Source organism: Physeter macrocephalus, chromosome 15, assembly GCF_002837175.3.
Source record: "Physeter macrocephalus isolate SW-GA chromosome 15, ASM283717v5, whole genome shotgun sequence".
Taxonomy (NCBI): Eukaryota; Metazoa; Chordata; class Mammalia; order Artiodactyla; family Physeteridae; genus Physeter; species Physeter macrocephalus.
Genome location: NC_041228.1, coordinates 39,338,244 through 39,361,132, shown reverse-complemented (window position 1 = coordinate 39,361,132; position 22,889 = coordinate 39,338,244). Strand labels below are relative to the sequence as shown.

At 39.7% G+C, this 22,889-nt stretch overlaps 1 protein-coding gene across 2 annotated transcripts in view; it reads left to right on the top strand.

The window, feature by feature from the left end:
• CPQ (carboxypeptidase Q) overlaps nt 1–22,889 on the top strand; it is a 461,800-nt gene that overhangs the window by 122,883 nt on the left and 316,028 nt on the right. For both annotated transcript variants that reach the window (XM_055091154.1, XM_024115916.2), the window contains exon 3: nt 15,212–15,419. In XM_055091154.1, the coding sequence (XP_054947129.1) occupies nt 15,212–15,419 (208 nt within the window). The remainder of the gene's footprint in view (nt 1–15,211; nt 15,420–22,889) is intronic.

The window sequence follows — 22,889 nt, the reverse complement described above, 5'->3', positions numbered from 1 at the left end:
CTATTCCCTACTAAGATTTAATAATTGTTAATTTGGGGCATATTTGCTTCATACACACAGACACAAACACATTCATATATACTTTTTAAAATAAAGAATAAATAATTTTTTATACAGCTGAGCTCCTTTTGTACTTCTCACCAATTCCCTTTTCTTTCTTTCTTCCCAAGGATAATAACTATTCTGAAGTTGATGTTTATTTCTCCCCTGCATGTATTTATTCTTTGCTTTTTATGTATGTGTCACAGACTACATATACGATTGTATTCTGTGTTTTTAAATGACACATTAATGGAACAACTTGTTCTGAAAGATGCTTCTCTTAAAAAACTTTTATTCTTATGACATCCATATTGATACATGGGGATCCAGTTCATTTATTTCAACAGCTGTATTCTTCTGAATGACTATATAATAATTTACATGTTTTTTCCTATTGATGGACATTTTTGTTCATCTTTTATACTTTTATTTTGTTGTTTACACTTTTATTCGATTAGAATAATGATAAAATATCTTCGTACCTTATTTCCACAGTGCACGTGTGTGATAGTTTCTCTAATTTCTCTTAAGTATTTAAATACTTCAGTGTGAATTGTTGGATATTAGGACTTTTTGAACTTTACTTGAAATTGCGAAATTTCTCTGTAGCATGTTTGTACCAGTTTACATTACCATTAGCAATATATGAGGATTCTGTTGTCCTCAAATCCTTGCCAACCCTTGGTATTGCCAGACTTTTCAATTTTTCCTTAATTTAATAGATGTGAAATATTATTTCACTGTGGAATAATTAGAGGTTTAATGCCTTTTTGTTTACTGGTCTTTTGGGTTTCTACTTCTATACACATTGCTTATTTATGTTTGTTGACCATTTTTCTATTGGATTGTTTGTTTTTTCTTATAGATTTCCATGAGTTCCTTATATAGTTTGGAAACTAATCCTCTATTAGTTGTATGAAGAGCAAATATATTCTCCAAGTCTGTGGCACTTTTACTTTGTTTACTAGGTGTTTTTCAAACAGAAGTTTTTATGTTATTATATTTCACTGTAGTCAAATTTAATAAAATTTTCATTGTGGTTTGCATTTTTTGTGTCTTTTAAAAAATTCCTCTCCTACTCTGATGACATAAATTTTACTATAGTTTCTTCAAAAACTTTTTTTTATTGTGGTGAAAACATATAATGTATAATTTATTACCTTAAGCATTTTTAAGTGTATTGTTCAGTAGTGGTAAGTGTATTCACATTATTGTGAAACAGGTATCCAGAACTTTTTTATCTTGCAAATCTTAAAAACTAACCCATTAAACAATAACTCCTCTTTTTCTCCTCCCCCCAGCCCCTGATAACTACCATTCTACCTTCTGTTTCTATGAATTTGATCATTTTATATACCTTATATAAGTGGAATCTTATGATATTTGACTTTTGGGGATGGTTTTATTTCACTTAGCATAATGTACCAAGGTTTATCCATGTAGCATGAGACAGGATTTTCTTCCTTTTTAAGGCTGAATAATATTCCATTGTATGTATATACCATACTTTGTTTATCTATTCATCTATCGATGGATATTTGGGTTGCTTCTACCTCTTGACTATTGTGACTAGTGCTGCTATGAACATGAGTGTACAAATATCTCTTTGAGATCCTGCTTTCAATTCTTTTGGATATGTACCTACACGTGGGATTTATGGATCATATGATAGTTCTGTTTTTAATTTTTTGAGGAATGGTGATATGTTTTCTATTTTGGTTGTGCCATTTTACAATCACATTAGCAGTGAATGGGAGTTCCAGTTTCTCCACATCCTTACCAACACTTGTTATCTTTTGTTTTCGTGATAGTACCCGTCTTAATGGGTGTGAGGTAATATCTCATGGTGGTTTTTGTGTATTCAAGTCTTCCCCCATTTTGTAATCAGGTTATTTTATCTTTTGGTGTTATTGTTGTTGAGTTGTAGGAGTCTTTTATATATTCTGGATATTAACCCATTATAATTTGCAAATATTTTCTCCCATTCTATAGGTTGCCTTTTTGCTCTGTTGATTGTGCTCTTTGATGCACAGAAGTTTATAAATTTGATGTAGTCCCAGTTGTCTATTTTTGCTTTTGTTGCCTGTCCTTTTAGTAACATACCCTAGAAATCATTGTCAAGTCCAATGTAATCAAGCTTTCTCCCTATGTTTTCTTCTAGGAGTTTTATGGTTTTATGTCTACATTTAGGTCTTTAATCCATTTTGAGTTAATTTTTATATATGGTGTAATATAAACGTCCAATTTCTCTTTTACATGTGGATATCTAGTTTTCCCAACACCAGTTGATGAAGTTGTCTTGGCACACTTGTCAAAGATCAGTTAACCATACATGCGAGGGTTTTTTTCTGGGCTCTGTATTCTATTTCATTGGCCTATATGTCTGGCTTTATGCCGGTACCACACTCTTTTGATTACAGTGGCTTTCTAATATGGTTTTGAAATCTGAATATATGAATTCTCCAGCTTTGTTTTTCTTTTTAAATATCGTTTAGGCTGTTTGGAGTCCCTTGAGGTTCTATGTGAATTTTAGAATGAATTTTCCTATTTCTGCAAAACATTTTGTTGGGATTTTGATAGAGATTATGTTGAAAAACTTTTAAAGATTTTCATTTGTCATGTCTTTGATCTCTTTATAACTTATTTTTCTATATGTTGGAAGGTAGAGAGCAGTTTTATATTTTTCTAGGATAGTTCATTGAATAAGTTATCATTTCCCCACTGATTTGGAATGCGGTATTCCATATCATCTTGTATCATATACCAAGTTTTCATAGCTGAGTGGGTCTGTTTTTGGACTCTATTTTTTCTATTTATTTATTTTTCTTTCCTTGTAGTAATATTACATTTCTTTCATTATTTAAGCTCTGTACTAAGTCTTACTGTCTGGTCATGCCCTTTCTGTGTTTTGTTGTTGTTGTTGAGATATTCCTGGCTATTTTTGGCTTCCATTCTCGATATGGACACAAGAATGGATTCTTTGTTCTCTGATATTTTTACAGTTTTTTAAAGTTAACTTCTGTTGACATTAATAATGACATAATTTTCTCTGTTACATTTTAAAAATCAGGGTTTGCCTGGTATATATGTTGTTTTGATTTGTGTATATTGTGTAGGCAGCATAGCTGATTTGTCTAATATTTTCTTTGTAGATTTTCTCAGATTACCTACAGATGATTATGTCATTCTCAAGTAAGGACAACTTGTTTCTTCCTTTCCAACTTAGCCATTTGATATCTTTTCCTGTCTTGCTTCATTAGTTAAGATTTCCAGTATATTGTTGAATAGAAGTTGTGACAGTGAGCAACCTTTTTTTGTTCTGATTTAATGCCTGAAACATAAACTTACAAGGCCATTGCCACCTTGGATGGAGTCCTATACGATGAAAAATAGAAGATGGATTATTACTGCTCCCACTTAAAACCTTTCAATTATTTCCAACTACTCATTGATAAATACCCAAATTCCTTAAAGTGGCCCTAAAGGTCCTGTGTAAACTGGTTCCTCCCTACCTCTCCATCTTCATCGTGTATCACTCTACCACTCTACCCTGGTATTCTTTCAGTTGCTTGGACTTCATCTCACTTCAGAGCTTTTGCGTATGTTATTTAATCAGCTTGGAATATTTTATTTCTCCCTTTCCACTCCTGCTCCATTTAGTTAATGTCTACTCATTCGTCAGTTTCTTAACTCAGTGTTTCCTTTTCTTAGAAGATTTTCAAGATCCTGTCAGACTAGATCAAATCCCAAAGATTCCAATTTTAGAGCATCATGTATTTCACTTATTAAATTGTAATTATATATTAATATGTTTGCTGGGTACCAGTCTTCCCCATTAGAATGTAATCTTCATTAGTGAAATCACTATATCATTGGCTGTATCTTTAGCACTTTGGAATGGCCTGGCGTATCAGAAGGGCTCAAATACATTTCTTGAATGAATAAGTTACTGTAGGTGAAAATCTCTTTTAAAATGGAAATACACTTCTCCCACCTTAACGTCAGTTATTTAAGTTGAGTCTAGTTTGATTCAACTGTTTGCCGAATCAAATAGATATTTGGCTGAGAATAGAAAGATGGGTTATTTGTAAAACAGGTAGGGATAGGGGAGAGGAAGCAGGGAATAATATGTGACTTTGGGTATCTTGAAGGCAACACAAGATCTCTGAATATTTGAAAAATTAATGATACTTATTGATTTGTGAGCCTTCAGAACATCTTTGCCTTTCCTTTCCACTTTCTAAATCCAGGGATTTGTGGAATAGGACAGGATGTTGGGCTCCTTGGAAGATTATTGGCTGCCTGAGGAGACAGTCCGAGAAAACATACAAGTACATGCCGACTTAAGTTCATTAGGAGGGAAGCTATGTGGGATGGGTTGAGAAGAGCATGGATTTGGAGTCCATCTGACCTAGATTCATATTCAAGCGCTGCCACTCTCTAGTTTGATAAGATATTTGAACTTTCCTGTACCTTCCTGAAACTTCATATTTTCTCACCTGTTAAATGTGGTTACTGCCCTTGTGCTTAAATCTCTCCTGCTTAAACTGTATGGTGATGGCTTTGAATTGTCATTGTAATGGGATTGACATTGATAGTTGAGTTTATGTCCTTCCAGCCAAAGGACTTTAATAAATGGCATCCAGGAAGTCTTCCTGTGTAATTCATATGGTTCTGATATTTCCATCGTGTCTCTAGAAACTTCTTTTGGAGGGAGATTGCTGTGTCAAACTGAATCATGAAACTGAGCCAGGTTTCTTATTATTGAGGGCAGAAATTCTGTTTGGTTATAGTATTTTTTCCCCTAAGTTTTACTTCTCTAAGAAGAGCATAGGACAGTTAACACTTCAAACATAGCGTAAACAAAGCCCATTTTGGAATGCCAAGCTGTCACAGAGTTCTTTTATCTCTCTGCTATAACACTACAATAACATTATTTTGTACTTGATACAAACATAAGAACACCAGTTTCTATCATTTTTGCCCTTGGTTTTTGAAGGTGGAATTTAGAGGGAAAATGCATTTAGATATGAAATATTGAAATCTATCAAAAGTATATAGAATTATTTAACATACAACAGGGCTGCTTGTTTCCGTAGAAGTGACATCAGGTAGGTTAGCTAACTGAGCTGCCAAGACTGTATTTTAATGATCTCTAGGGTTTATCTCCTATTTAAAAATGCTTTGTCATTTAGTCTGCGTGTGTTAAATCACTGACTCTTGCTAAATTCTTCTTCAGATTTGTTTGTTTTCTACTTTTTGGTGTTAATCATTTGATCGCTTTGATGTGTGATAGGAGGAAGACAGTAGTTATGTAATTTTCACTGAACAGTCTTCCCTAAGTTATTAAATATATTTTTTCTATATCTTATCTGTCATCAGCTGCAGATTGTGAAATGCCCTGATAGAAACTTTGAATGCAGGGCTCCTGCATTACTCAGCTCTTCCTCAGTAATGCAGGGATAACACACAACCCCCAATCTCTATGGCTTGCAACCACTAAGATTTATGTCATGTATATATATACATATATATATGTATATATATACATATATGCATATACACATATATGTTATATATATTACATATATATGACATATGTGTGTATATATATATATAAAAATATATATAAAGTTGGTAGTGCCTTTGTTTCTGCCTCAGTTATCTCTTTCACTCCAGGATCCAGGCTGAAGGAGAAACCCCCATCTGGAACATGCCGTTCTTGTGGCTGAAACGTAAAGGGCTCTTAGCGGCAGTCAAAACTTGCAATGGCTCTTAAAGTTTCTGCTCAGCTGTGACCACACACACTGGTCATTCACATTCCATTGGCCAGAGTGAGTCTCATGGGCCAGCCCAGTGTCACTGTGTTCCAAGAGACCCTGCAGTTTACAAGGCAGTTGATGGGCATGTGTCCTTCTTTTATAGAGAAGGGTAGAGAAAATAGTAGAATATAACATAGATGTAAGTTTAGGTAGGGCCAATGGCATCTTTTTCTACAGTGGCCTGTTCTTCTGATGCTACTCAAAAAAAGTCCCTTCCCTTCTTCTCTCACCTTCTGTACCCTTTGCTGCCAAAGCAGACCCATGAAACCTACTCAGCTTCTCTGCACAGCCTGATGTGGGGTCTGCCTAAGTTATTGATTTAGTCAAAACTGACAAGAAGTCACACAGCCTTTGGAGCTGTCTGACCTGATGAAGACTGGCTCTGCTCTGAGCCAAGAGGCTCCATATTTGCTGAAGTCATAGCCACTATTTTTGTTTTATTCCTGGTAATTGCTTGAAGTGGAATTTTAAATAAATCATGTATTTATTGCTTATACTTATTCTATATGTGTCCAGAACGCTTGCATACCTACTCTTGTCTTATAATGCTTTATAACACACAGAGCAATTTTTACCTCTATCATCTCATACAATGCTCCCATGAATCCTGGTGGTATCAACGTCATTGTGATTCCCATGTTATAGGCTGGGGAAAGTTAAACAACTTATTTAGGATCAAAGACTAGTGAGCTTTATAGCCAGGACATAATGATGGACACTTTTTGTTACTGATAAAGAAAATACCCCGTTTTAAGTATATTTTGAAGAATGCATAATGTAATATATAAATACTTTTGTTTGTAAAAATGTTTGCGAGTAAGATGCTTGTTTTACCAATAGGGTTCACCTTATTCAGACAAAGAAAGACAAATATATGATACTGCTTATATGTGGAAGCTAAAAAAAGGGTACAAATGAACTTATCTACAAAACAGAAATAGAGTTACAGATGCAGAAAACCAACTTATCATTACCAGGGCGTATGGCGGGGGAGGGATAAATTGGGAGATTGGGTTTGACATATACGCACTACTATATATAAACGAGGACCTACTGTGTAGCACAGGGAACTCTACTCAATACTCTGTAATGACCTATGTGGGAAAAGAATCTAAAAAAGAGTGGATGTATAACTGATTCACTTTGCTGTACACCTGAAATGAGCACAACAGTGGAAATCAGCTTTTATTTATTTAATTTATATCCAATAAAAATTAAAAAACAAAAACAAATTTAAAAATTGTCCTCTTGGGCTTCCCTGGTGGCGCAGTGGTTGAGGGCCCGCCTGCCGATGCAGGGGACACGGGTTCGTGCCCCGGTCCGGGAAGATCTCACATGCCGCGGAGCGGCTGGGCCCGTGGGCCATGGCCGCTGGGCCTGCGCGTCCGGAGCCTGTGCTCCGCAACGGGAGAGGCCACGACAGTGAGAGGCCCTCGTAAAGCAAAAAAAAAAAAAAAAAAAAAAAAAAAAAAATTGTCCTCTTCATCTTGAATGATCTGATCACTAAATTTCAGTTTACCTACAACTTTCCCCAGGAAAACAATCATGATATAGATTGGGCAGTATGGTTAGTGGAATGCAAAACTCCACGAAATCAGTTTCCCCATCAAAGTAAATGGTGTCCCTTCCATACTATCGCTCAAAGTGGTTCACTATTCTTTTTCTCTACTGCCCTGCCTTACTCCAAGCCACTGTCACCTCCCAGCCAGAATGTGGCAGTAGTCTCCTAAATAGCCCTCCTCCAAGCCCACCTCCTTTGTTTACCTCTTCCAAGCCTCCTTCCATCACACTAAGCCTAGTGATATTTTCTAAATGTAAAGCTGAACGTGCCTGACTTCTCTATCCCCACCCAAATTCCTTAGTTACAGCTACGGGGCTCCCATGTGATATCACCTACACACCACCAGCCTCCTCTCATGCCATTCTCTCCCTCACTCTCTGCTTACTGTAATCTCAGTGCTCTCCTCCCTCCCGCCTCCCCCCAGCCTCCCTGCCAATGTCCCCTAGCCCGTTAACACTCATTTCTGGATCTCACCTTCTCAGCAAAGCTGGCGAGGCCTCCTGGGACATGGTAACGAGTCCTGTTTCAGCCTACAGAAACTCACCTCTGTATCCCCACCATCACTAAGGCCTGTGAATTTTACTCCTTAAATACCGCTGGAAGCTGACCGAGGTACACAAGTACCTTACGGCTGCTCACTTTACCAGATATATTAGATGACAGTGGTTTTTGCAAAGGCCCTCGCTCACCCACGCCAATCCCTGTTACAAGGAAATATCCAGTGTTTGGGGAGAAAGCAACCACTTCAAACGTGTTTCAAACAAACCATGTTTCAAAGCAACTGTGTTTCAAACACAATACACCTCATTTTCAGACTATAAATGCTCCCTTTGATAATTGCTAAAATTAATCAAGGTACCTGAAAGTGTGACTGCCTTTCCTGCTGTGGAAGCAGTTTGGATTCTAAGTGATCAGATTGCTAAGGATTGGTCTGTTCCCTGTGCTTGTGGCTGCTGGATGTTGCTGAACTGGATCTCTGGACAACTTGAGTGGCCTACGTTACATGTTGACTCAAACCTAATGGTCCTAGAGTAGGCACCTCTCCAGCAAATGACAAAGTGTGTAAATTCTGTATTTTAGAGGTCAAGGTAGACGAGCGGCCTTGCTTGTGGCTCGTCCTCAAGTGTTAGTATGGAAAGACGGCTTTGTGGGCATGCTGCTTCGCTGGGCACACGGCTGCCTTTCTAGAGATGATGATAATTTGTTGTGTCCGTGGATTGTGATGAAGTCAGGTCTGGGCTCGCTTGCAAGGTGGACGGACCAGGTTTGATTTGAGCCCACTCTCAGGAACCAGTTTGGAGAGGGTGGGTCACAGTCGTTTGCAGCTGTGCTTTGCCTCTTGCTCTTCTGACTTTGACTCAACTAATAGCTGAGTTTATTCATCTTTTCCTGAAAATTATTTCAAGGAGACTGTTTTTGCTTGCCTTCTTGGAATTCAAAGAATGATAGGGGTCCATAAATGTCTTGGTGAAAACTAGAAGATTTTAGAATGTCCCACTGTCTGTTTTGGGGCCTGGCAGGAAGTCTCCTATTCACTGTAAAGGAATAGATGTTTCATCTGTTTTTGTGTTCCCTTCTTTGTTCTTTACCTGGGAATGCCCTTTTCTTTATTATCAGGCTATTAAAATCTTTTAAGGCCCACTTCAAGTTTTACCTTATTGGAAACTTTCTAGATTTCCCTCAGTCAGAAATGATACTGATTTATGTTATTTTGTGTGTGTGTGTGTGTGTGTGTGTGTGTGTGTGAAATTTTACTTTGTACTTTCGTTGAGCACTTAGTGACATTCTGTGCTCTTTTTAAAGTTATTGCTTACCTATTTTTCTTCCCCAGATTATACAGTTTTTGAGGATAGGAGTGGAACTGATCAAATTCATATCGTCCCCGGTGCTCAGCACAAAGCCCACCCGGTAGGAGGGCTGTACATTTGTTGAATGACTTTGAATCTTTTTTTTTTTTTTTTTTTTTTTTTTTTGTGGTATGCGGGCCTCCCTCCGTTGCGGCCTCTCCCGTTGCGGAGCACAGGCTCCGGACACGCAGGCTCAGCGGCCATGGCTCACGGGCCCAGCCGCTCCGCGGCATGTGGGATCCTCCCAGACCGGGGCGCGAACCCGGTTCCCCTGCATCGGCAGGCGGACGCGCAACCACTGCGCCACCAGGGAAGCCCCGACTTTGAATCTTTAAAGCTAGTTCTTCCATGAAAAGGGTGTTGCACAATCATAATACATTCCATAAACAAATGGACGCCCAGAGAGTACTGTTCTGAAGTTATTTTATCTGCCTTGCCACGAATTTGCAATTTCCTTACCACTTCAGGCCAAAACACTGAATTTCTGAGAACGATTCTTACCCTTTCTCCATCACTGAATTCAGGGAAACCAGCCATTGCATTGGACCTAGTTATCTGGTATGGTGCATTTTGCAAAAGACTACGTGGTAAGAGTAAGACACTAGGCTTCCTTCTGGGTGGGGCTGGAGTAAGTCCTGCTTGGGGTGAAGTCTTCCGAAATCAGAATCAATTTCCTAAGACTTAGCACATTGAACTGAGCCCCAGAGACATGTTTTTCTGTCTGTAGTCTTTTAATAGTAGAAAACATTGTAAGATTCTCACTTCATTATCTTCCTATTCTTAACTGTTCTTGGGAGGAGTCAGGTCAGAAGAGACTGAGATTAGAGTCTGTGTATCAGATTCTCCATAGAGTAAATATCTGAGCCAACACCACAGCGGTAAGCATCTGTTGCACAGAGTAAGTCGTTTAAAAAAAATAAATTGGTCAGTTTTGAAAATTAGGTGTGGAGAATAGAAGGGAACCTGAGAATTTTTATACTATTTTTGTGATATAATCAGCTGTAGCCAAGAGAGTCACTTTATAATATGAATATTTATAGCTTCAGTCTTACATTTTCTTCAGAATGAACTGTCATAATCCTTTTCATTACTCTAAAAGTCTGATGACTCTTGTCTTAGAGTGAAGCATCCCTTCCAAACTCCCCTATGAGTAGATTGGGACCTAGTATGATAACAGCGCTCTGATTTATGAGCAAGACCCTGAGTAGAGTGAGAAAAAATAACTGAAAACTTAGGCAGGCTTTTGTATACTTATTTATGTTTCTTCTTATTCCTCTTAAAATGAAAACCCTGAGCTTTTCTTTAGATATATTTTACATCTGTGAAAGAAGATAGCAATGCAGTTAATAGGAGCAGTGTGATACTTGGGTTCAGACGACCAACAACTCTCAGTTTCAGCATCTCATAGTTGTGTAAACTTATTTCTATGCACTTCAGTGTCTTCCTAATAACTACACTGCAGAGTTGCTGTGAACACAAGTATAAACATTAGATATTCAAATATGGCTATTATTATCAGTTACGCTGACCTACAGAAATGTCCAAGTTCCTTGGAAGTATACATTTTTGGGAAGTGAGTAGGGATGGGGTATTATTATACTTTTATTTTTGGTTTCTTTTTATTCATTCAGTATATGCATGTGTACATGTGTGTATTTGTGCCTATAAGTGTGTGTGAGTAAATTTCACATATTACATGTCGGGCACCACTTCAGGCACTTTGATAACATTAATGAATAAAACAGACAAGAATTTTCACCCCCCATGGAGCTTACATTACTGTAGTGGATGCAGCTGGAAGCTGATAATTGATATTGAAAAATTAAGCCAGAAAAGAGGGATGGGGATTGGGAGTGGGTTATAATTATTAATAAGGAGGTCGGGGCATCTGATACTGGTTTTGTGTTCTTTGAGGTTTTCAGGTACTAGCTTTTGGAAGGGGGGCATTGGAAAAAGGGAGATGAGAGGACAGAAAAGAGTAGGAGCCTGCTGACTTGTAGGAGAGCAGAAGCGTTTCCTTTGTGTAAAATGTGTCAAAACACAAACTGATATGGAAGAGTGACGTTTTCCAGGTGGCCTGGTTTTATTTTATTCAAATTTGAGCAGAAGTCTTCCTTAAGTATTTTGTACACACCCTGCCTTCCCAAACAATGGGTACTGAATATAGTCCACCTGGTCTGTAACTACCACTTCTGTTACTGAACTGTTGTGAAGCAAGTCCCTCAGGGCCAGCAGAGATGCTTTAGGCTACTTGCCTACATAATGGCTGAACCTGCAGTGATTGTGAGTTCTACATAGCAGCCACTATGTACATATGGCTATTTAAATTTAAATATAAATTAATTAAAATAAATGACATTAAAAATTCAGTTTCTGAGTCACATTAGTCACATTTCAGGTGTTCAATAGCCACATGTGTCTAATGGCTACTGTGTTAGCCCAGATACAGAACATTTGCGACATTGCAAAGAAGTCTGTAAGTATGTATTTGTTATGTTTCATGTTCCTGTCTCTGACATTGTTTTTTGTGGTACTGCTATCAGCTTCTAAACCTATCTCTTCTTTTTGATTTGTTGTCTCTTATAGTTCATAGGTTTAAGCACTAGATTTAGAATTTTATATAAAGTAAGGGTAACTAGGCTCTAAGAGCAGAAGAGCTTTCTTTTTGCTTTTTTTTTTTTTTTTTTACGGTACGCGGGCCTCTCACTGTTGTGGCCTCTCCCGTTGCGGAGCACAGGCTCCGGACGCGCAGGCTCAGCGGCCACGGCTCACGGGCCCAGCCGCTCCGCGGCATGGGGGATCTTCCTGGACGGGGGCACGAACCCGTGTCACCCCCCTGCATCGGCAGGCGGACTCTCAACCACTGCGCCACCAGGGAAGCCCCAGAAGAGCTTTCTTATGTTCCAGTATCTGAGTTTTCATACTTGGAATTTATATTTCTATTCTGACTGCCCCAGGACCTTTTTTGCTTGGTTATTCTGGTGCAGCAGTGCTCTGGGTGGTCAGAGAGTCAGACTGCTGAGTTATTGTGGGAGAAGCGCTGTCAAACTTTAAAGGTAAATTGCACTTTTATGGAATGCTTTAGACCCAGTCAATGGTCCCTTGTTTGGAGCAGTGCCATTTAAGGAAAGTTTATTGACTGACTCCCTACACATATACCAAGCACTATGCTAGGCCCAGGAGATACAAACAAAAGCGAACATGGCCCCAAACCCTGAGGAGTTCACAGTTTAGGTGGTAGAGAGAGTCATAAATAAACCGTTTCACTGTCTAGTGCCCAGGTATGAACTTTCCTCTGAAAGTCCAGAGGAGAGTGGTGCATGAACCAGCTTTCCTGGAGGTGGAGGGAGGGGGATGAGACAAGAGGCTAGAGGCCTTGGGAACGCTCCCCAAAGTAGTAATTCTTTTTTTTTTTTTTTCCGTCTATTTCTTTTATTTTTATTTTTTAATTGGAGTATAGTTGATTTACAATGTTACGTTAGTTTCAGGTATACAGCAAAGTGAAACAGTTATACATCTGCATATATTCATTCTTTTTTAGATTCTTTTCCCATATAGGTTATTACAGAACATGGAGTAGAGTTGGAGGGAGTGATTCTTAAATGGCATCCTGAGGGATAAATAGGTGTTAGTCACATGACAAAGTTAGGAGAATGGGGTCGACAAGACATGATGTACCATAGCATGAACAAAGATGCTGAGAAGTGGACTGGCGTGGTGCAAGTGGGAACTTTTAAGTTTAGGATTGATAGAATTTAACATAAAAGGGAACCTGTGTCTATAGAGATAGATAGGCTTTGATTGGTATGTTGAAGTGATGGGTAATCAGCAGACGGGACAGGGGGCAAGGGGGATGGTGACATCGGCTCATCTGACTTTTCAGCAGTTCACCTTGTTCACCCTGGAAGCTCTGTGGCAGTTAAATTTGAGGGAGTTGGGCTGGAGGCTGGGACACTGGTGGTGGTGGGTGGAGGAGGAGGAATTCATAGCAGTCCAACAGAGAGATAGCCAGGGCCTAATGTGAGGGGGTGTTAATGTGGTAGAGCAGAGGACCTGCTTTCAATCAACACTTAAGGGGTAAGACTATCCGTATTTGAGGACGGATGAGATCTGGAGGATGAAGGAGACAGAGGAACCGGAGATGACGCTAAGCTTTCAGGAAAACAGATTAATTTGAACACTTCTTCCAAGTTCATGGTGATAGGTTTTGACCTATAGCTGCTACTAGTGTTTTGCATTGGCAACTGGTGTCTAGGTTAGGTTTTGGCTCTTTAGGACTCCATCACTCACATTTATTAAAAGAACTTGAACCACAAACTATAGTGAAGCTCTACCCTTGTATGACTTTAATTTTGCAGTAGCCTATGAAAATTTATAGAAATTTGGCTTCATTTCTAGTGGCTCCAATCCAGATGCCAAAATTACCCTATTGCTGGGACACCCCTTGGGTGGACCATTGAATCTGTTATTCATTAGGAGCAGCTGAAAACCATCAACAAAATTCCTGTGCTATGCCAACAATAACACCAGTCAAATTTCAAGGTAACTCCAGGTTTCAGAAAGTTATGAATCTCAAAATCTGTCTAGCTGAACCCTTATTTGTATTTTTACACATATTTATCATGTGAAAAAGCTAGTGGCATCCTTACTTTTCATAATTGTACATTGCTTTCTTTAGATTATAAATTAAATTCTGAGTTCCGAATGTTGGTGGAGACATGCTTATGGATCTGTAGTCAATCACATTAAAGTGAAAGTACAAATTCAGTCCGGATGGTGGAAGTTGGAGAGGAGCCAGCCCAAAGGGTCCATTGTGATGGGGTCCATATTGAAAGCAAGAATTCTCTCCTATCTGCAGTGCATTTTAAAAGGATTTTCCAAGTAACAGTTACTATTTTAATGATGTGTGTTAAGCTTCCAGAAGAACCCAGTTCTCTAGTTTGCAAAATTAAAGAAGTATGCCAAATCTATGTTGATACTTGGGTTTTACTGACATATTTCACGACTGCATGGCTAAAGCCATAAAACAGTAGGTGCCTGACACTTTATTTTAGATCGTTATATTTAGCTACTGCATCTGGCCTTTGTTGCTAAATATTTTTTTCTTGTCACACTAACTACTCCATCAAATTGAATCTTCAGTGGTCTGGCAGTTTTGAATGACTTCTTGCAAGCTGTGAAATCCTGTTCCCTAAATCAGGAAGATCTGGGCAAGTCTGTGGTATGAGGAAATATGCCACATCTTTCTAAGTGAGACAGCAGGATTATAGGACAATTATACAACATCTTCAGAATTTTTATCTGAAGGATAGTGATATGTTTGGTGATGAACAAGTACTGTAAGCGAGAGGCATGGGAAGTTTCCTTATTCTTTAAAAGGGTTTGGTACAAGGAAGAAAAGAAAACAAGCTGGCTTTTTGTGCCTCTTGAGAAAGGTTACATTAACCATTTGTTAAAAGTTGGATTTATGAAGATCATTGGCTTCTAAGAACCTTGTTTATAAACTGCCATCCTTTGTATGATGTCAGTGAAGGTTGTTTAGCAACATATCAAAATAGTTTTATGAAAAGATAAATATGTGTTTCATTAATCCCAAGGGGAGCTTTCTAAAATGCATTTTTAAAAATAAATAATTAATGTCATTCTGTGGGAAAGAGGCAAAAAAAGACATCTTTTCAAGCAATCTGTGATTTAATAGCAGCTGGTCAAGTGAGTTGAAAAACCTTATGAGTCGTATATTTTTTGAATGCCTTTTCTCTTTCTTGGGAAACTGGCTAACCCCCAGAATCTTTCTCCCATGGCAAATGGCTCTGCAGCTTTGATCTTTGCAAACCCAGTTTGCCAGATGTAGTGGATAGAACACGTGTGACCTTTTGTGTGCCAATTCACCCTGGCTGATCGGAAACCATATGTTAACCTTGGATGACTTTTATTTGTAGGCATTACAGCAGAAGTTCTGGTGGTGACCTCTTTCGATGAACTGCAGAGAAGGGCCCCAGAAGCAAGAGGGAAGATTGTCGTTTACAATCAACCTTATACCAGCTACTCGAGGGCAGTGCAATACCGCGTCCAGGGGGCGGTGGAAGCTGCCAAAGTGGGGGCTTTGGCATCCCTCATTCGCTCGGTGGCTTCCTTCTCCATCTACAGGTTGGTCATTATGTTCATTTGAAATGCTTTCAAAAACCAGGGTTTTCCATCAAAGAGAAGCCCTTTTGAAATAAAAACAAACCAGTCAAAAGAAAGTACTGATTGTTCACGGAACTTTTCCCCCTTTCTACATTTGTTCATTTGTTTGTAATATCTTTTTTGGCCTTTTCAGGATTCCAAGCAGCATTTGTGCATTCCTTTACGAAGCTTTCCACATCCACGATGATCCCATAACATTCTATATATAACCAGTGTATTTTATATATTTTCATTGGAGGGAGAACTGAATTCGCGTCTGCATTTCATCAAAGATTCCTAAAGACTTCAGAGGCAGCCAGGCTTTTTTCCATTGTTGCTAGAGAAGTGAAATACAAATAAAGCAGGTTAAGTGATAGGGCCATCTATGGTGTAGTGGAAAGAGTTGAGGCAGCAGAGGACCTTGGATGTAGACCTGCTTCTGCTTCTGAAGAACCGTGAGGCCTTGGGAATGTTCTTTTTTTTTTTTATTAAAGTATAGTTGATTTACAATATTATATTAGTTTCAGGTGTACAGCAAAATGATTCAGTATTTTTGCAGATTACACTCCATTACAAATTATTTCAAGATAATGGCTGTAATTCCCTGTGCTATACAATATATTCTTGTTCCATATTTATTTTATACATGGTAGTTTGTATCTGTTAATCTCATACCACCTTGGGAATGTTCTTAAAACTCTTTGTGCCTCAGCATTCTTCTGTATTAATTGGTGATAATTAACAATAATACATTTACAAAATTATTTTAAGATTGAATGAGGTAAACTTATGAAAGATACTTGATATTTTTAAAGGTCTATTTTGAGGGCAGTGTAAGTTTTGTCTTTTTCTTTGTATTTCTGATTGAGGTAATTGCAACATGCTTTATTGATCCTCAGTTGTAGGAGAAAATTCGGCATTGCAGTGGATAAAAAGTCCAAAAACTGACCTGCAGACGTTGGGCCTAGTTTAATAGCTACATATCAAGGATAAAATATTTGAGAAACATGGATAAAAGAAGTGCCATTTTAGTGTTGTAGCCTGGTCTCTCTAAGATTAAAAAAAATGTAAAACTAATCGCAAATAGGGTTTATTTGAGTCTCAGGACTAGATCTTTAGTATCTTTTGTAAAGGAAGCATTCTTTATTCTGCACAATTGCTCGTTGGAGCTGGAGTCACAGCTGCTTGACCTTAAATAATTAGCACCCTATGCCCTTAAAAATAACTGAGGACATATCAGCAACTAGGAAACCCAGTCAGAGGAGTTGTCCAAAAGGGCAGAGAAAAGGAAAGGGACATTTTTCTTTTATGGGGTTAAGGTATCATCCCAGGGGAGGAAGATGGGGCATGCTAAAACCTCTTGTTAGAAGTTTTATGAGAGAAAACCTAGTTACACTGATGTCACAGCGCTAAAAATAATGCTCTTTTTAGAGTCTTTAAAGTTTTGGTGACTAGTGAAATAATGATTGGACCATATTCTTTTGGATGGTTACTCTTCCCAGGAGGGAAGTCCTGAAATGGCTAGCTTACTTCCCAGAATACCTCAATCACCCCTTAGAATAACACAGTCAGCAGCTTGTGGCCATTCACCATGATTTCACTGGTCCTGAGATCTAAATTATGGAGCTACTCTGTTGCTTTGTGAAACTGGGTGAATGCCAGAAATATTTATTTAACAACTACTACTCATAAGACTCATAAACTCCCAGATGACTTAATGCACAGCAATCTGCCAGGGTTCATTGACATTTTTTCCTGGTATAATGAAGACATCTGGAAGCCCACGCTGTAACCTAGGAGCACCAGAAGAATTTCATCCAGCAAAGGACTTAGAAATCTGTCATTAGCCTCTAAGATTTGGTGTTGCCAACATGTAGTGTAGACATTTTTCTTAATATTTATAGATCCAGACTGATTATAATTTTTTCATTGATTTGATAGCCAGACATATTTCAGTGGACTCTTAACTTTTATAACTCCATATTTTCAACATTTATGAATACAAAATCACATTGCTCTTTACATAGTACTTTAGAATCTTTCACATACGTCATCTTATTTGTTCTGACAGCAATCCAATGGACCAAGGAGAAGGGGCATTATTATCCCCATTTTAAGATAAAGAAAGAAAAGTTCAGAGAATTCAGCATGTTAACATGTTTAAGTCTTGCATCTTGAAAAATGAAAACCAAAATGAAACAAACTGTCTCTTTGTCCACTTCAGGCTAATTTGTTTTTTAGAGCCAATTTTCCTTAAAGAGTATTCTATATTCCTATCTGTAATTTTTCATCCCTCATTCACTCTCCAGATCACTTTAACCTGGCTCTTCCAAATACTGAAATGGAAGTTGTTAAGGTCACAAATAGCTGCCTGGTTGAATATAATGGACATTTTTCAGGCCATCATCTTATTTCACCACTCTGAAGCATTCCTTATTATTGATTGCTTTTTCAATCTCTTCTCCTTGGCTTCTATGACTTCTTTCTCATAATCTCTCTTTCTCTAGTTCCTGCTCTTTCCCTCTTCCCGCTTTCCCTTTTCTTCCCTGTTTCTCTGGCTTCTCACTGTTAATATTCTACCTGAGCAATCCCATCATGCTTATGACTTCAGCCCTAAGCATGGTGACCCTTTCCAAACCCACCTCTTCTGTCTACTGCCTGAGCTCTAGGTCCATACATCTAACTACCTGCCGATTTATCTTTTGGGTGTTCCATAGCTATCTCAGTTTCTTTTCTTTTCCTTTCTTTTCTCTTCTCTTCCTTTTTTTCAAAATTGACCTCATTCTTTCACCTCTTTCTCCTGCATTTTCTATCTCAGTGAAGAGAATGCCATCTGTTCTGCCTTATAAATTAGATGGTCCTTGATTACTTTTTTCCTCTTCCCTTATCCATCATTTCTAGTAGCTACGACATCTCCTAGATTCTGCTCTCTATCAGTCATTTCAGCCAATGCATATTGAGCAGCTCCACCTCCCAACATCACTCCACACTAGTCAGGAATCACTGAGACTTCCCCAGTGCACCCCATTTCCTCCAAGCTTCACGACTTTGCAAATGCTTTCTCCTCTGCAACCTTCTGTTCCCTTCTTCACTATCTCACACTGTCCTTCAAGATTCATCTTAAGTGTTTCTTCTTCTGGGGAGCCCTGCCTGATATCCAACTCCAGCCCAGGTGAGCTGCCTCTTTTGGGTATCCCATGTCATCCTGTGCATACTCTGTATCGGAGTATCTTGGAGGTCGTTTGGGTTCATGCTTTGGTAGGGTAGACTAACTGTTGTAGCAAACCCCTTAGACACCTAACACAATAGGAATCTCTTTCTTGCTCACATAATAGTTCCAGGAGGGTGTTCAGCAGGTAGACTTCTGCTCCTTTCCATCTGTGGCTCCATCACGTCTAAGAAATCAGAGTCCTCTGCAGGGTCCCCTGCATCCAGCTGGCAAATAAGGAACTGGAGAGAGAAAGTCGATAATCAAGGGGGAGGTTTTCTGTGGCCAGGCCTGGGTATGGCATACCTCACTGCTTACATTCCACCAGCCACAATGCAGTTACGTGGCAGCTAGGAAATTTGGTCTATCTTCATGCTCGCGGTGAAAGGAAAATGAGTTTGGTGAACAGCTGTGCAGTCTGCTCCAACTGCCTGACTCAACACTACACTGTAAGTTCCAGGAAAACATGGACTACACATTTTACCTCTGTGTCCCCATCATCTTGTATGATATTTGATACATGGTGGTTACTCTGGAAATGACTGTTGGAGGAATCCACTTGTCTGAGGTTATGGGATCAGTCGTGGTAGGGTTCTTACAACAAAGCAGGTGACCCGGTTCCTAGTGTTCTCTGACCAGACCGTGTAGCCTCTGTATAGTGAATTGAAATCAGCTTGAACTTTTGGGGCACTTTGCTCTGTATTTGGAGGAAGACATCCAGATGCCAATATGCCAGATTATACCTTTTTTTCTGCCACAGTATTCACACACAGTGATCTTTTGGGTCACCTTTAGCTCTATGGCAATGGGTTATGCTGGATCCTGTTTAGGAAAAGCGTAGAAGTCAGCAACGCTGGAGAACAGAATAGAAATTTGTCGCTGCTTGATTTCAAAATTAGAGACTCTCCTAAAGGACAGGAAATGTGTTTTACCAATGTGACTTGACACCTGTCAATGCACTTATCAATATTTGTCAGCCATTTTAGAAGTACAACAGTCACATGCTTACATGACATGTCCTCAAAAGGCAGTCCATTACTTGTTGCCAGCATTATCTTCGGATTCTTTGTCATTATTTCTCTGTATTCCCATTAGTGTTTTGGGGCTCAAATTTACTTCAAAGAGAAGATTTTTCCTTCATTGATGCTTTTATAATGACTTTTCTCATGTTCAATATTAAGTGTCAAGTGGGGACTGTCTAATGGGGACTCCCATTAGATCTTTTTTAGTTTTTCTGTTTGTAAAATACATTTTATCTTTGTCATAGGAGAATATTTGAAGGATAAATGTAGTTGTAAGAGATGTAATTTCTGCAGAGGAAAGCTGCTCTATGGAACCACTTGCCTTACATTATTTCTCAAATTCATCATATTTTTTAGTAAATATTTATTGAGAGCTTACCAGTTGCTCAGAAGTTACCAGGTACTAGGGTTGCTAAGATGAATTAGACATGTTTTTGGTTCCTCAGAAATATTCTGTCTGGCTAAAAGAGAGGAGGGTAAGCTTAAAATGTACATGATTAGTGTAATATATTTTATATTTAGTGTTAAATGCATGATTGAGGAAAGGGACAAAGAAAGGAAAATTTTTTTAAAAAATTTATTTATTTATTTATTTACTTTAATTAATTAATTCATTTATTTTTGGCCGTGTTGGGTCTTCGTTGCTGCATGTGGGCCGTCTCTAGTTGCGGCAAGCGGGCACTGCTCTTCATTGCGGTGTGCGGGCTTCTCATTGCAGTGTCTTCTCTTGTTGCGGAGCACGGGCTCTAGGCGTGCGGGCTTCAGTAGTTGTGGCTCGTGGGCTCTAGAGCACAGGCTCAGTAGTTGTGGCGCACGGGCTTGGCTGCTCCGCTGCATGTGGGATCTTCCCGGACCAGGGCTCGAACCCGTGTCCCCTGCATTGGCAGGCGGATTCTTAACTACTGCACCACCAGGGAAGTTCCAAGAAAGGAAATTGACATTTATTAAACACCTACTTTGTTTATGCTTCTCCAAAGGCTTAAATAGTTTGTTTCGGGCTTCCCTGGTGGCGCAGTGGGTGAGAGTCCGCCTGCCTATGCAGGGGACTCGGGTTCGTGCCCCGGTCTGGGAGGATCCCACATGCCGTGGAGCGGCTGGGCCCGTGAGCCATGGCCGCTGAGCCTGCGCGTCCGGAGCCTGTGCTCCGCAACGGGAGAGGCCACAACAAACAGAGGCCCGCGTACCGAAAAAAAAAAAAAAAAAACACATAAATAGTTTGTTTCAATTAATTCTTTATGCAACCCAATAGAAATAGATATTGTTATTGCTCTTTTACTTAGGGAGAAATAGGTTCAGAATGGTTAAATGGCTAGTCAAGTTGCACAGCTAATGAAAGAACCAGGATTCATACCCAGAGAGCCTTTGGCTCTAAATGCCATGCACTTTAAATTTCATTCACTTTAGATTTAGCTGGAGAGCTAATGCTACAGGGGTCTGGAAGAGGTAGCAGAAGTCTGATGGGGGCTGGCTACATTGAGAATGTAGGTTTTGGGTGTACTCGATGAAAAGTTTGAACTTGAACAAGAGGCAGGAGGTGGAAAGGCATTCTATACCTGATCAAGACAAGAGAGCGGGAGTGCATCATGCACTGGGTGATACACAAGTAGACCAGTTTGACTGGAGCAAGGTTTCATAGGAGATCAGAGAAATGAAATTTTGAGGTGAGAGGAAGAGACCAGATTTATGAAGAATCCGAAGTAGCAGATTGGGGAGTTTTAAGTGTAATTAAGTTTAATGTGGAGGAAATGAGGAATCATTGATTGTGTCAGAGTTGGAGGGGGATGTTTTAGTGCATTGTTTCTCTAAGTATGGTCCCTGGAACGTCATCAACCTCACCTGGGAGCTTATTGCTTTGCAAATTGTCAGGCCCCACTTGAGACCCATTAAATTAAAACATGCTTGGGGTTGGGATTTGTGCTTTAAACAGCCCTCCAGGTGATTCTGATGTATGTAAAAGTTTGGGAACTGTTTCAGAAAGCTCAATCTGGTGACTGTAGATGATGTGCTTTGAGAAGGTAAGCCAGGACACTGATCTAATAATGCAGATGTGAAGTAATGAGGACATAGATGATGGCAATGGGAATGGAGAGAAGGAGACAGAAGGAGGGTGTTGGACTGCGCCCAGCAGGCCTTGCAATTGCCCAGCTGCAAGACTGAAGAAAAAGCCCAGAGACAGAAACAGAGACCACCACAGTTTATTGGATAGGAAGTCTTACAAGTCTGAAGCAAAGTGCTGGAGTGACACCCCACTGTGAACAGCAGGCAGGACAGGGCAGCAGTTTTTGCTACTTGGGGGAAGAGGAGCCTACCAGTTATAGGGGGACCTGATGTCAGGTTGGCTCATCAGTTACCAGAGAAACCAGAAGCTGGGGCAGGAGGCAAGCACTTAGGCAGTTGCTGATTGAGCCTTATGTTTAGGAGAATTGGATAGTCTTGTGAGTAGGTGTAGGCGAAGCAGGGACTGGTCGAGCAGGGGATGTACAGAGAACAGCTTGAAAAAATTATCAAAACTTGGGGACTGGCTGCATTGGAAGGGAGGAAGGAGGAGGAGTCAAAGTTTACAGTAAGGCAAGGACTGAACACCAAAGGCTGAGTGTGCTTTCAGTCCGGACCAGTATTTTAAAATCATGAGTTTTATGTGAATATAGTGGTTTGTGGTTTTTAGAGAAAGAACTATAGCTGGGGGTGACGTCTTGTATTTTCTGTAAGGCGAACTTCAGCCTAGTGGATTAGCCACCAAGTCCTTTCTGTTGATGGGATGTGCCTCCTCCAGTCTGCCGCAGTTTCCAGGTTTCCCTCTACGCAGCTTGGGTACTAGAGAATGACGAGACACAGAGGGGTCAGGAGAGGGCGCCCATATGGAGGCAACATGACCAGTTTGGTTTTTAGACATTTGGAGTTTGAGGTGGCTGTGAGATAGTCCCATTAATCTGGCTTTTATATTTTGTAAGGAAAACAGTTGAGCGTTTTCATTTCTCTCTTATCTACTTTTTGGATCACCCAAGGCAATTTAAAATTCTAGGCTGGCTTCCTTGCAGTGCGGTACACCTTGGGACTTCTGCCTCCTGCTTTCTCAACCTGCGAGCTCAAGAATGCAAAGTAGGGCTTCCCTGGTGGCGCAGTGGTTGAGAGTCCGCCTGCCAATGCAGGGGACGCGGGTTCCTGCCCCGGTCCGGGAGGATCCCACATGCCGCGGAGCAGCTGGGCCCGTGAGCCATGGCC